The sequence below is a fragment of the Octopus sinensis genome, unplaced genomic scaffold (genome assembly GCF_006345805.1).
Source record: "Octopus sinensis unplaced genomic scaffold, ASM634580v1 Contig08756, whole genome shotgun sequence".
In the NCBI taxonomy this organism is placed as follows: Eukaryota; Metazoa; Mollusca; class Cephalopoda; order Octopoda; family Octopodidae; genus Octopus; species Octopus sinensis.
In genome coordinates, this window is record NW_021831286.1 from 176,535 (window position 1) to 190,794 (window position 14,260).

The 14,260-nt window shown below is 30.8% G+C and overlaps 1 protein-coding gene across 1 annotated transcript; it reads right to left on the reverse strand.

Moving 5' to 3' along the window:
* Positions 1-212: 212 nt before the first annotated feature.
* LOC115227968 (general transcription factor II-I repeat domain-containing protein 2B-like) lies at positions 213-4,863 on the reverse strand. Its single transcript, XM_029798654.1, has 2 exons — positions 4,059-4,863; positions 213-217 (listed from the first exon to the last, which is right to left on the reverse strand). Exons 1-2 carry the CDS (start codon positions 4,861-4,863, stop codon positions 213-215), a joined length of 810 nt encoding a protein of 269 aa, XP_029654514.1.
* Between the last annotated feature and the right edge of the window lie 9,397 nt (positions 4,864-14,260).

Genomic DNA, 14,260 nt, shown 5'->3' on the forward strand with positions numbered 1-14,260 from the left:
GGGACATGACCATTGTCCTAACTGGCATTGAATAGTTTTCCCAAGATACGAAGCACAAATTTGGGTGTATTCTTGAACTTTTACATAAAGATGATGTTAAATACAGGTACATTTGTTAAGTGATGACCTTTTAGTCTACTGCACATACTTAATTTCGACTACAAAATTGAAGAATATGTACCCATGGGCCATAAAATTTATAAAATTTCTGTTCAACCTGTGAATCAACACAAACAAAAATATGAAAATCATATAAAATTCATTTTAAAACCAATTTTTATCGAACTATACACCTCACATGCCTACCTACCGAAAAAGGACTTCTGACCCTGGGACATCTTCGTCTCAGTCCGATCATTGTGGGCAGGTTCGAACCTTTCAGAAAAGATCTACTTCGCTTGCATGAATCGGGGATCACTGGGGATCATAATTAACTGGCTTACCCTGGTCTTTTGATCAATAAAAATAAAATTAAACTATAAACCTCACAGAGACCGACAATTTTAGCAGTTTGTAGCTATTAATTCTTTATTTAAAAGTTTCTTTTAAAAGATTTGAAAGTTGATTTCTAAAAATTATTCTCTTTACATTGAAGTTAGATTAACTTAAGTCAATTTGAATCAAATATAGATATCATGTTTTTGTCATCGGGTTTTTTCCACATCAAAAATAGAAGGTTTTTCGCAAATTTTGATTTACTTCAGAAGATATCACGAATTTAGTCGCAATCGCCATTAATATACGAGTTGCTACTAAACTTAACAGCAGCGAAAAAAATATATAAGGTTACGAACGTGTTATTTTAAATACCAGAATTGTTGAATTAGTATTTAGAGTTATTTAACTGTCTAGAAATTTTTGGCTAGAAATATAAATATTTTCAAATACAATAACTCATCTTGCTGATGATTTTTGAGTTTTTTTCCAAAGGTCATTCCAATTATAATGATAATGATTGCAACCAAATTAATAATTGGGATAATATACAATATGTTGAGAACTGTTTTTTAACTATATTGATTTTTTGCAATAATATTTACCCTTTTGAATTGATATTTTGGCCAACGTAGAATCATTTATTTTGTTTGTTTGTATAGTGTGGCCCGTTGTCAAAGTCTGTTTTTACATTTTTATTAATTACTTTGTGTCGTTTTTTTTAGTTTCTACCGCAGTTGTGACTTTTCGCAGTTAGAATTGGTTAGGGTTGTGGTTTGTTTCGTTGTAGACTTTGTACTAGGTTTTGTGTTTTTTTAGTTGTAGACTTTGTACTAGGTTTTGTGGTGTTTTTTTAGTTGTATGTCTTGTAAAGTGGATCGCTAAAAATATTATTCATATTTTCAAATAATACCGGAGTTGTTTGAACTGGCAATCCATGGAATTTTATTATGGAGAGTTTCATTAAATTTTAAATTATGGCAATATAGAGACTGTTCTTTGGATAGTATTCGACTGCTAAAATAAGAAAAACAGAATCAACAGTTCGCTATTATTAATAAAATTCTTCAAATCTTGACTATCCGACAGCCCTATAAAAAGCAATAATTGATAGATGATTTTTCCAAAATATATCTACGACTATTTCACATTAAATCACTTAACATTTTTTTTTGTTTCTTGAATATTTAAATTAGTTATATTTACTGTTGGATTTGGAGAATTACTAAATATGTTAATTACAATATATACACTATTCTGATTGTTAAATGCTCAACTGATGAATTTGCTTCGACCTCATTAATCTTCAGTGAAGGTAGAAGGGCCTTAATATATAATCTAATTATTTTACATTTTCAATAATATCGATTTGATTTTCCTAAATATATTAACTTCAATACTTTCATACCGGGACATTTCCAAAGTCAATATTCAGAACAAGATCACCTCATATATAATTTAAGTAAAAAATACCAGAAATTAAACCAAAGAAACCTATAATGAACAACATACTTCGTAGCATTAAAAGTTAACGAAGAATTATAATTTATACCGAAAATATAGGTCAAACCCAAAATACCTAAAGAATTGTTTTTCATTTTTGCAGTTTGAGATATATGGTCACCATTTTGTGAGATATAATACACTTCTTTAAAATTTTAAGATTTTAAAGCAAAGTTATTCGTCACTACTTATGTGACCAGACAAAACGAATTGCTGAATCTTTATAGAAGGTAAACGAAATAATCAGCCATCCGCATTATATTATGTCGCGAGCGCAGCGAGCGACCGAGCGCAGCGAGCGACCACTCAATTTCTAGATCCGATCAATCAACAAATCTATAAATTGACAAATACCCAGGCTGGTATTGGGTTTAAATATATTCGATAACAAAATTTAAAATCGATGCCAAAGCAGAATGAGCTTTAAAACCGATTTCATAATAAAAATAATATTTTAAAATTTATAATGGATATTTTAGAATAATGAGAAAAAATCTAAATGCTTCATAATTATTAAAATGTCAAAACAAGAATTTCTGAAGGAGCAAGCCTGTCTGCACAGTTCATTTTTGATTAGAAGACCTAATTTTAGAGATTAAAACGAAAAAATAGCAATGAGATCTGTTAAATTATTTACCCCCTCACAACCTAAACCAAATTAGCGTTCAGTATTCATTGATTTTACTTTTCTATTAAGTCTACTTATAAATTATTTTATGGGATTCAATGGAAAACTTAAGTTATTTCAATTTTAATTTTAAATCATGTTAAATTTAAATAATTTAATAAATATATTTGTTGATGACAGGCTTGTTAGCTGTCAAAGTCGCGTCTAGCGCTCGGTCGCGCGCTGCGCTCGCGACATATTATCGCTGTTAATAACTTATTTATAAAAAGAAATATCTTCCGTTGTTGAATATGTCACATAAGCCACTCGATACCTATGGCCAGTCTGTTGCATTAACCTTGAACCAAGATTACTGATTAAGTTTTTGTAATTGATATTTTTTTATTTGTTAATATAATGAATATAAAATAATTTTATCTAATAAATAATCAGAATATCTTCTTCGTGTTGATGGCCGATCGTGTAACTCAGCTGCAGGAATGCATAAACATGGTTGTTATTTATAATCACTGTAACAAGCTGGGTGAACTATTTACGAATAGTGTAGGGATAATACAACAAACATCCAGTCCAGTTCCTTTAGACGGTTCTATCTCTCCAAAAGCATCCGAATCTGAAGATTACCCTGAACTTTATAGTAAACAGATCACACGACTTACCCACGACATAAATAATTTAATTGAATCGCTTCCACAAGAAATAGAAATTCTTCCGCAGGTTTACCACATTAAAATGATTGTAGAATGAGAAAATCATTCAACTTGAGAAAACTAATAAAGATTTGGCTGACAAACTTCTGATCGAATGTTCAAAGGCCGAGAACTTGCTGAACCATGTCCTTGACATTACCACGTTTATTGAAAACATTCAACTCGATAATGTCCCATATAAACTATAATTTTTTAAATAAAAATACATCAATTAAGTCTTTGATTTCACTTTTGCACTTTTTCCTTTCTTATGCACTCTTTTTGTTATTATTTTATTTTAAAGGCTTAAATCGTTCTGGATTGAGTCCCGTGGGATACAAAAAGACAATTTCGGTTAATAAAATGTATTCGAATAAGATTGTCTAATGCAGGGGTGGCCAACCTTTTTCACCGGCGAGCTACTTTTCATTTTGCGATTTTTTGGAGATCGACTTATATATTTTAATATCAAAAATTTTATTTTACAATTAAAAATTAATGCGATTTTTGGCATTGTAATTCACTTGCGATTATTTCAAATTCTGGCTCGTATAAGCTTATTGCTATTCTCATGCAATCCCCAAGATGGTCATCCGTTAAACGTGTCCTGTATTGAGATTTTATCATTTTCATACTTGAAAATGATGTTTCGGATAAATATGTGCTTCCAAAGCATGAAAGAATTCGTTGATACGAATCAATCAAAATTGGATATTTTTCCTGAGACATAAATTTCCACATGTTGGCATTTAAATGTAATTTTAAAGTGATGTCATTTTTTAGATTTATAATTTCTATTTGACTTTTTCTTCGATCAACGTCAAAAATCTTGCTAAATTCTTCTGAAATATTTTCGATGTCTACATCCATGAACGGAGAAACAAAGAAACTGCATAATATAGTAATTTTCTTGAAATCGCTAAATCTGTTATTAAACTCGTTCATTATTTTTTCTAGTACCATAGCAAATTCATTGACATAATGATTTTTATTCACAAGTTGTTTTGTGAATTCATCTTCAATGTTAGGAAAATGGGTAAAATTTTCTTTTCTGATTTGAGATATCCATAATTCCAACTTTATTATGAAAGCATTTATTGAACTGATCATATCGATAATATATCTATTCTTTCCCTGTAATTCTAAATTGAGTTCATTCAGTTTGCTGGTAATATCGGTTAAAAATGCCAAGTTTATTAGCCAATCAGGATTTTCAAGAAAATGCCAATTCTTGTTGTTTTCTTTAGAAAATTCTTTAATGTATGATAATAATTCTCTGAAACGACTGAGAATTAATCCCTTGCTTAACCATCTTATGTCACAATGTAAAGGTAGATCGCCATAGATTGCATCGACTTGTTCTAGAAAAAGTCGAAATAATCTTCTTTGTAGGGGCTTGGCTCGGATGGAATTAATAATTTTAACTGTTGTCTCCATAACATAGTTGAAATTTAACATTTTCCCACATAATGCATGTTGGTGAATGATGCAATGATATGATAAAAATTTCGGAAAATGTTCATCTTTCCGACAAAATGCAATAAATCCATTTTGATTCCCAATCATTGCAGGAGCTCCATCTGTTGTTATGGATACAAGTTTCTTCATTAACGGTAATAATTCGAATGATAACAAAAACGTTTGAAAGAATTATAAATATTTTCACCAGTTGTTCTTTCTTTCATAGGTATAATAGCAAATAACTCTTCCTTGACAGTTAGATCATGGAAGATTAAACGGGAAAATACACATAGTTGGGCGATATCAATAGCATCGTTTGATTCGTCAAACTGTAAAGAAAAACACGAACATGCGTAAAGATCCTTTTTTAACTGCGAAAGAAGATTTTCAGAAATGCTTTCAGCCCTTCTGACAATTGACTGTTTTGAGAGCTGAAGCTCTTTGATGCAATTTGAAATTTCCTGTTTATTTTTCATACCATCAAATAGTGAATCGGCAGCTTCCAAAAAACAAGATTTTAAAATTTCCCCATCAGTGAAAGGTTTTTTGTGTTTTACGAGGAGACGAGTCACTCGCAATGATGCAATTGTTGCAGATCTGGACGAATTAATAAACTTTTTCAAAATTGTATGTTGTGAAAAAAAAGATTTTTTTAATTGTTCAACTTTCTCTTCCCGTAATAAGGAATTTAAAGGAAAGTGTTTGTTGAACTCGGGATGTAAAGAATTAAAATGCCGACAAAGATTTCCCCTTTTTGGTAATGAAATGATTTTATTGCATAGCATACATGTGCATTTTTCCATGTGCATCGTAAAAATATAGTCTTTTTCCCATTTGGCATTAAATTTATATGATTTGGACTTTTTGTTACACCTCATAACAAGACACGTGAAAAATACTTACTTTAATATTGATAAATATTTTTTTATAATAATTTAAATACAAAAAAAATAATTAACAATTTATATATCGAGCGATCGACCACGAAACATGCCGCGATCGACCGGTTGACCACCCCTGGTCTAATGTGAATTCTACTCTGTTAGTTTAAGTACAATTTCGAGTTATAGATGCGACAAAATTTTATTTGTCCGTCACGTTTTGTTATAATTAAAATCTAAAACTCTAAGATATTGCTTGTTTGTTTACTTAGACGTCCATTTGATTAAAAAGATTTTTAATAGTAATTTACTAAACTTTTGATTTATTAATCAATGATGATACAGTTAAACCCCTGCCTGCTCCAATAGAAATCAGCCCTGAATACAGGGGAGGCCCCAGATATCGAGGGTATGTTAATTTATACCCTTTTTTAACTTTTTATTTAATTTTTTAAAATAAAATAGCACTTAAAAGTCGAAAATTTATTTTATTTATCAATTAAAAAAAGTAATCGCTAATCTTCCCTCCAATATTACATTTTTTTAATTTCTTGGAGACGTTCATTTTAAAAACATAATATTCATTAAGTGCTTCGGGACATACATTGAATAATGAATTTTCTAAAATATTTATTATATTCATCGTGTCTTTGATGTTATGATTCACAATTTCAGCATCCCACCCATCATATAATTGAGGGTCATTTTCAGTTCATCAAATTCTATTTGTATTACATCTGAAATATGAGTCTCCAAAAGTTAAGATTGAATTTTTTGATTAATTTCGAAATCATTAATTCTTAATTCATTTATTTTATTAGTTATTGTGTCTTTTGTTACTCAATTCCATGTTTCTCTTATAAATATGACAATTTTAGCATATTTATCTTCAATAATGTCTCATAATAAGTCTCATAAATATCGCCAATACAAATTGCTTCATAGAATACATTTGAATAAGATAATTTAAAAGAATTAATGATCCACCATATCAAGGGGTTGAAAAATGGTAGTTGTATTCTTCTGAAGTTTGAGGAAAGTAAGATTTGAATAATTTGGAAATCTATGACACGTAGCATTATCAAAAATAATTAAAATTTTTCGATTTTGTGAAAATATTTCATCATTAATTTTCTGTAACCAATTGTTGAAAATATTAATAGTCATCCATGCATTTTTTGACGCATCTTATATAATATATATGTATAATTTAAAATCATTACTTCATAATCCTCAGTCTTATATTCTTAAGGTATCTGGGAGATTTATACTTTTCAATAATCAAAGGTTTTGACTTCTCACCTTTAATAAAACAGCATAAAAGAATTGTTATTTTTTCTTTACGGATTTTTCTACCAAAGCAATTTTCATATTTAGTGACAAATGATTTATTTGGATTCTTTTTAATGAAAAAGCAGGTTTCGTCACAATTAAAATGTCTTCCATGTTTAACTTATTCATAAAGTCATCATACTCTTCGTAAAATTTTTTAATTAAATTTTTGTCGAAGGAATTCTTTTCACCAGAAATTCCTCTAAAAAATAGTTCATGAGGTTTTTTAAAGCGGGCTAGCCATCCATTAGAGCTTTTAAAGCTGCTAAAATTTATACGAGTCACGATATTTCTGGCAATTTTTTTAATTAAACATCCGGGAACTGTAATCCCATCTTGCCTCAGATTCCTGAAAAGATCAAAAACCAGACGATCAAGTTTTGATGATAGATCTGATTCATAATTTTTGTATAGAACTGCGTCAGTAATAGTATTTGAATAAAATTCTTGTTTAGTTTCCATTTTTATTATAGATACTGTTCCCTTCCCAACTTTAAACATCTTTAATATTTCCCTTTCGAATATGGAGTTTTCCAACGCCTCAAAATTTTTCCTTAAAGCACAAGAAAGTACAGTAAAACCTCTCGAATCCGCCGATTTTGGGACCGACCAAAAAATCGGCGGATTCGAGAAATCGGCGGATTCGAGAGGCAATTTAATAATATTTTATAGTTGAAATATGAACTTACAATATAGATTAAGTATTTCTTTTATATACAAATGACTGAATACATAAATTATTTATATTCAAAAAATCAGAAATTTTATTTTTTTAATTGATTTTCTTAACATTCCCCAATTCGCATAATATTTTCATGATCATCTATATCTGCATTTACCTGAGAAGCATAAGTTTTAATAATCTCTAGAGCTCTGAAGGCTTCTGAGAGATCAACTTTTTTTCATTTGATTCCTCTTCAATAATTGTTTCCTAAGTATAATTATAAATAAAATCACTAACTGATTGAACTTTTTTTGACTGTAATGTACCAGCTTGTTCAGATTTGTTTAAAAATTCGACAATAATTTGATGAGATGGACATTGATCTATTACAAGTAGAATTTTTCTTTTTTTCTTTGCAAGTTCACAATCAAAATCACTGAGCCACTTGTTAAAAATTTCACGGTTCATCCATGCCTTATTGGAATGGGTGTAGGTAACATATTTTCCAATGTTGAAATTTTTAAAACACCTTGGACTTTTGAATCTTCCTATCATCACAGGCCTTCTTTTATCGGAACCAGAAAATTTGCGCATAAGAGTAACGAAAATCGATCCTTCGACAACTTTATTCCAGGCCGTGATTTGGTGCACACACTTTTGGAAGGAATCGCCTTGTAAAAAACACCAGTTTCATCTGCATTATAAACATTGTCCAATCCATATTGTTCAATTTTTAAACTCATTGTTTCATTAAAATCAGTAATAGATTTTTCATCATGATTTACTGATCCACTGTCTCCGTGAAATTTCTTAACTTGATACCATTTCGTAATTTAAACTTTTCTAGCCACCCACGACTTGCTTTAAATTCTGGAAAATTTTTTCCAAATTTAAGAGCTTTTGCAATTAACATCGAATCTGATAGAATTGCTCCGCTAGATTCCACTAAGTTAATCCATGTTATCATCGCTACATCAATTTCATTAAATTTGAGTTTTGGAATTCTCGTTATGTTTAATTTTTGATGTCAGTCCTATTCAAAAGGTCCGATTTTGATTTAAGGTCGTTTATAGTTCTCGGAGAATTTTCTTTTTTAACCGTGAAGAAAAAATCCTGGAAATTTGAGGTGCAGAAACGAATGGGTTGTCAGAAATATAACGTAGTATAGAAATTTTTTCGTTGATAGAAAGTCTAACACAGCGACGCATCACAAAATACAATTTAACGTGTAATGAGAATTTTAAAATGTTAATTAATTTAACTTACAATTAGATAAAAAAATTATTTTTCATAATACTTGAGGAGCGGATTCGAGAAACAAGCGGATTCAAGAATCATTCATAGGAAATTTCAAATTTTTGATTAAAACAAGCGGATTCGAGAAGCGGCGGATTCGAGAAGCAGCGGATTCGAGAGGTTTCACTGTATTTTTGGCATAGCCACTAAACAACACGCTATAATTTAAAATAAAATAATGCATACAAATTTTATTTAAATTACCGCCTTCGCCGACAAAGTCCGCTAAGCTTGGATGCCGAAACGTGCAATCTCTTCCGAGTGGGCTACAGGTGGCACCGCCAAGCAAAACCTGGGGGAAAGGCGTCTTCCATACGTAGAAATCCCATTGCACTCCCCCCCAGGACAGCGTTAGTCCTGCGGTGCAGTTATGTGTGCGTCTACTAAAACTATGTAAAGACGAAGTGCAGTGTAGCAGATATGCTACTCTGCAACATGGCTGAGACCAAGAAGATCCTTGGCGAGGAGCCGACATGATGCTCAACATCATATCGGTGAACGCGCGCTCCTTGTTCGGTAATGAGACGCAGTTCGAAGAATGTTGGCCATCACGAGTGCGGACATTCGGGTAGTCAACGAAACGAATGTAAATGCGGGTCCGTACGTAGTTAATGGCTACAACTACTGTCACATACCTTGGAAAACGGGGTCAATATGTGGCACGGGAACTAGCCTCTTTCACAAGCCGTACTTCGCTTTGCAAAGTTCAGGTTTATGTTCTTGTAGCCTATGTGAATTTCTTTAAGTGAGGATTCGCATTGGTAACTTTACATTTTATTTAGGGGCGATGTATTTGAAGAACTTGTTCCTGACACGTACGGGAGTTCCTTGGAAAGCATCCGAAGGCGATGGTTGTTGGGGATCTGAATGCCAAGCACATAGAGCTTGATGTCAGGGTAACCAACGCGCATGGGTTGGCTCTGAAGACGATCTTCAAGTGAGCCAAACCACATCGACTTGCGAGGAGGACAAGACTTGCTAGGGCTTGCCCTGGTCAGTCCTGAAATGCTAAATTGGGTTAGTAAAACAATTTTATTGCCCGATATCGGAAGCGACCATCTGCCTTTATTGTACGAACTCCGCGAGCCAGTTACTTAAAGGGTTCCGGGATACTTTGAATTCCGGTCGGGTTCTTAGGGCAACCTGGAAAAATTCATGGCTAGCAGGTTGCCCTCAAGCTAGGATTCAACAAATGAATAAGATTCCAGTTCGAAGCCTATTCTTTTGGTTGGATACAATTTTGAGTTATAGATCGCAGAAAAACTTAATTTCTGTGAAAAATATCTTCCCAGTAGTGTTTCCAGGCTATTTTTTTCATCTCCATTTTTCCTCTATATGAGTGGTTTTCTTTCAATTTGTCGATATTAACGTTCAATGACCATTTGCTGAAAATTTGTTTGGTTTCATGTATGATTAAGTTTGTTTTTTAATTCTCTCAAAACAGATTTCATTGAGGGCTTTTAGTACTAGTAATAAATTTTCGAGATTGTGTCATTCCAAGTTTTACAAGGAGAGAAGTATTTAATAGAAGTAGCCGAATTATTTCTACACTGTCTTCATCAACAATATTCATAAGCAAGTTGAGTACTTTATTCCGATCAATGCAATCGAACGCTTTCCTGAGGTAAATTTTGAGGATATAGATCACAACTTTATATTTCTGACATTCCACAACAAACTAACAATGTCTCCATACTGCATCGACAATGAATCATCTGGGTACAAAACCACTTTTCCTCAAAGACAGATATTCCTTGACTTATTTGGATATTCTGTAAGTGCAATGGTCAAAAATATTTTTTCGTAGTATTCAGCAAAACCCTCATCTTCGGGTTTCTTAGGTCACTTTTTTGTTTTTTTATCTTTTGGATAGGTGATTAATTATCTTTTGTTCAGTGAAAGCAAACAATGATGCCAAAAACAGCTGTTAAAAATTTTAGTTATTATCAACGAAAGTAAGTCAGGTAAATATTTTAGAAGTTCGGCTGGGACTTCTTCATATCCAGGTGCACGGTTGTTGTTAGGTTAGGGATTGGAAAATACTTTTGAAGAAGAGCTAATTTTTTACATTTTTAAAAATTTTTACAAATTAAAAAGTCATCTTTTATCATTTTCCAATTCAAGAATTCAATGATAATTAGTTGACCCAATATTCAATTTTTTTCATTAAAAAAATCCGGAAGAGAACTCCAAGTTTCGAAAATCAAATTTTCGGGTTTCTTTAATATAACATCACTAACACTCTTAATTCGTCGAATAATTTTTTCTTTCCAAGTTTTTGAAGTTCTTCTAAAGGCGAATAAACATTGATGTCCATAATTCCTTACATGTCAAGTCTGATAAGTGCATTTCGAGCTCTGCTGCGTTAATTTAAGTAGCGATAAATTTTAAGTGCTCACTTTAGCACATAGAGCAGTGTTTCTGTACGCGATATTCAGGATCAAAAATCACAGTAACTCTAAATATTATGATTTTTTATTTTTTTAATTTTTATTACATTTTTTGTTTCATGTGGTCTCCAGTCAAATTCCACAGCCTAAAGTGGTCCCCGGTCTAAAAAGGTTAAGAAACAATAATACAGAACGAACGATAGAGTTGCCTTTTTTCATTAAATCATGAAGTTTCCTCATGTTAATATATTGTTGAATAAATTTAACAAAAGAACATGTTTTAAAATAATTTTTATTTATAGTTTGATTATTTTCTTCCAAATATTGAAGAAATTTACCTAAAAGTTTTTGCCCAAAAAGCCTCGAAATACAAACACATAAAAAACAAACAGAGACACAAAAATATGACAGGGAAAATGTTTTTGCAATGTCTTTGCTATTGAAATTGAATTAGCCAAACTCATGTTAATATATTGTTGAATAAATACATTCGAAATAACTTTAAAGTTCTGTCGGCTACTATTTTTGCAGGTAAAGATATACAGTCTGTACCAAAACATTATAATATTGGCAAATTTATCAATAAATCATTTGTATCTCTACTTATATCAATTTTTAAGTGTTAATTTTTAGCATGTAATTTCTAAATTGACTTATCTAACTATTCTTAAATAAATTAATTCTTAAAAATATATTACATGCTAAAAATATATTGTCATGTACCAAAACATTATAATAATTTTTGTCATGTAACAAAGGATTATAATATTTTCTAGTATTTGATGTTTTTCCCTCGAGATTTTAGTACAGCATCTACTCTTTTTGGCATTGATTCAATTAAAATTTTTATTTCTTCAATTTTAATTTCATTCCATATGATTTTCAGTTCATTTTTTAGATCCTCTATCGTTTTTATTCCAAGAGCCATAACTTTTTGTTTCATTATTCCCCAAAGATTTTCGAATGGATTAAGATCAGGCGAATTAGGAGGCCATTTCATAAGATTAATTTTTTGGTTTTGAATCCACTCAATCGTATCTTTTGCAGTGTGTGCAGGAGCATTGTCCTGTTGAAAAATGTAATTACATCCATCATACAACTTTTGACCAGTTGAAATTAAATTTTTTTCTAATATTTCTCTGTATACTAATCCATTTACAGTTGAATCAATAATTGAAAGCGGGCTTAACCCATTAAAACTCATCGCTGCCCACACCATAGCTCCTTTTCTGTAATGAAGCTTTTGATTTATGCATGAAGGATGAATTGTTTCATTTCTTTTACGCCAAACATACGCACCTTTTTCACCAATTGACAGCAGAAACTTAGATTCGTCAGAAAAAATAACTTTGGACCACTGTTCTATAGTCCAGTTTATTCTCCCTTTAGTTGCAATCATTATTAATTTGTTTGCAATCATTATTATTGTAATTGGAATGATCTTTGGGAAAAAAATCAGACTTCGTCGAAATATGATGCGTTATTGTATTTAAAAATATTTATATTTTTAGCAAAAAGTTTCTGGTCAACTAAATCACTATAAATACTAATTCACGAATTTAAGTATTTCAAATAACATGTTTTCTGTCTTATTTATTAAATTTTTTCGCTGCAGTTAAGTTTAATAACAATTAATATATTAATGCCGATTCCGGCTAAAATACATGCCAGCTTGTGACGCGGATTAAAATTTTCGGAAAACATTTATTTTTATGTAGAAAAAAACCATTAAAGAAAACGTGATATCCAAATATTATTCCAGTTGAAGTAAGTTAATCTAGCTTTAATCTAAATGAATAATTTTCAAAAATTAATTTTAAAATCCTTTGAAAGACATTTTTAATCAAAAAATGAAAAGCGACAAACTGTGATAACTCTCTGTGAGGTCTATAGTTTTAGAAAAATTGGCTTTATATATTCATTATCTTATTCATGATTTCTGTTTGATTTGAAAAATTGTGAAATAATTCTTCACATTCTTTACAGGTTTTAATAAAACATGACTTGATATATGATAACATGACCTTTGAGCAAGCTCAAGATGCTTACAGATCAGGATAAAAAGCTTCTTGTAGTTATTTTAAACAATGGAAGCAAAGTGGAGAGTTGTTCAGATAATAATCTAATGAGTCCTTATAATTTTTTAAATAAATGCAAATGCAGTGCAGAATTCCAAGAGGATATTACCAAAAAAGTTTTTCACTTCTTTATCATGAACACTAAGGCTTGCTTCGAAGTTTCTTTTTTAACGTATTTAAATCTTGGCAATGAATATAATGATGGAGTGCTGTAATTCAGTGCATACAGATTAAAGAGCGGAAAAGAAATCATCAAGTTTGTCAGGAGCATGAACGTTTATTACGCAAAGTGTATTACGGTTACTCAACTTCAATTGAAGCACAAAAAATACGGTCATTGACAGTCCAAACTTTGTGTAAGTTGTTGACCGGAAATGAATTAAAAACGAACTCTAACCGTAATTTTTTAATCTATATTTTCGACATAAATTATTAACTTTAATGCTACGAAGTATGTTGTTCATTATAAGTTTCTTTGGTTTAATTTCTGGTATTTTTTACTTAAATTATATATGAGGTGATCTTTTTATGAATATTGACTTTGGAAATGTCCCGGTATAAAAGTAATGAAGTTAATATACTTAGAAAAATCAAATTGAGACCATTGAAAATGTAAATTAATTAGATTATATATTAAGGCCCTTCTACCTTTACTGAAGATTAATGAGGTCGAAGCAAATTCATCAATTGAGCACTTAACGATCAGAATAGTGTATATATTGTAATTAAAATATTTAGTAATTCTTCAAATCTAACAGTAAATATAACTAATTTAAATATTCAAGAAACAAATGAAAAAGTTAAGTTGTTTAATGTGAAATAGTCGTAGGTATATTTTGGAAAAATCATCTATCAATTATTGCTTTTCATAGGGCTTTCGGATAACCAGAATTTCTGGAATGT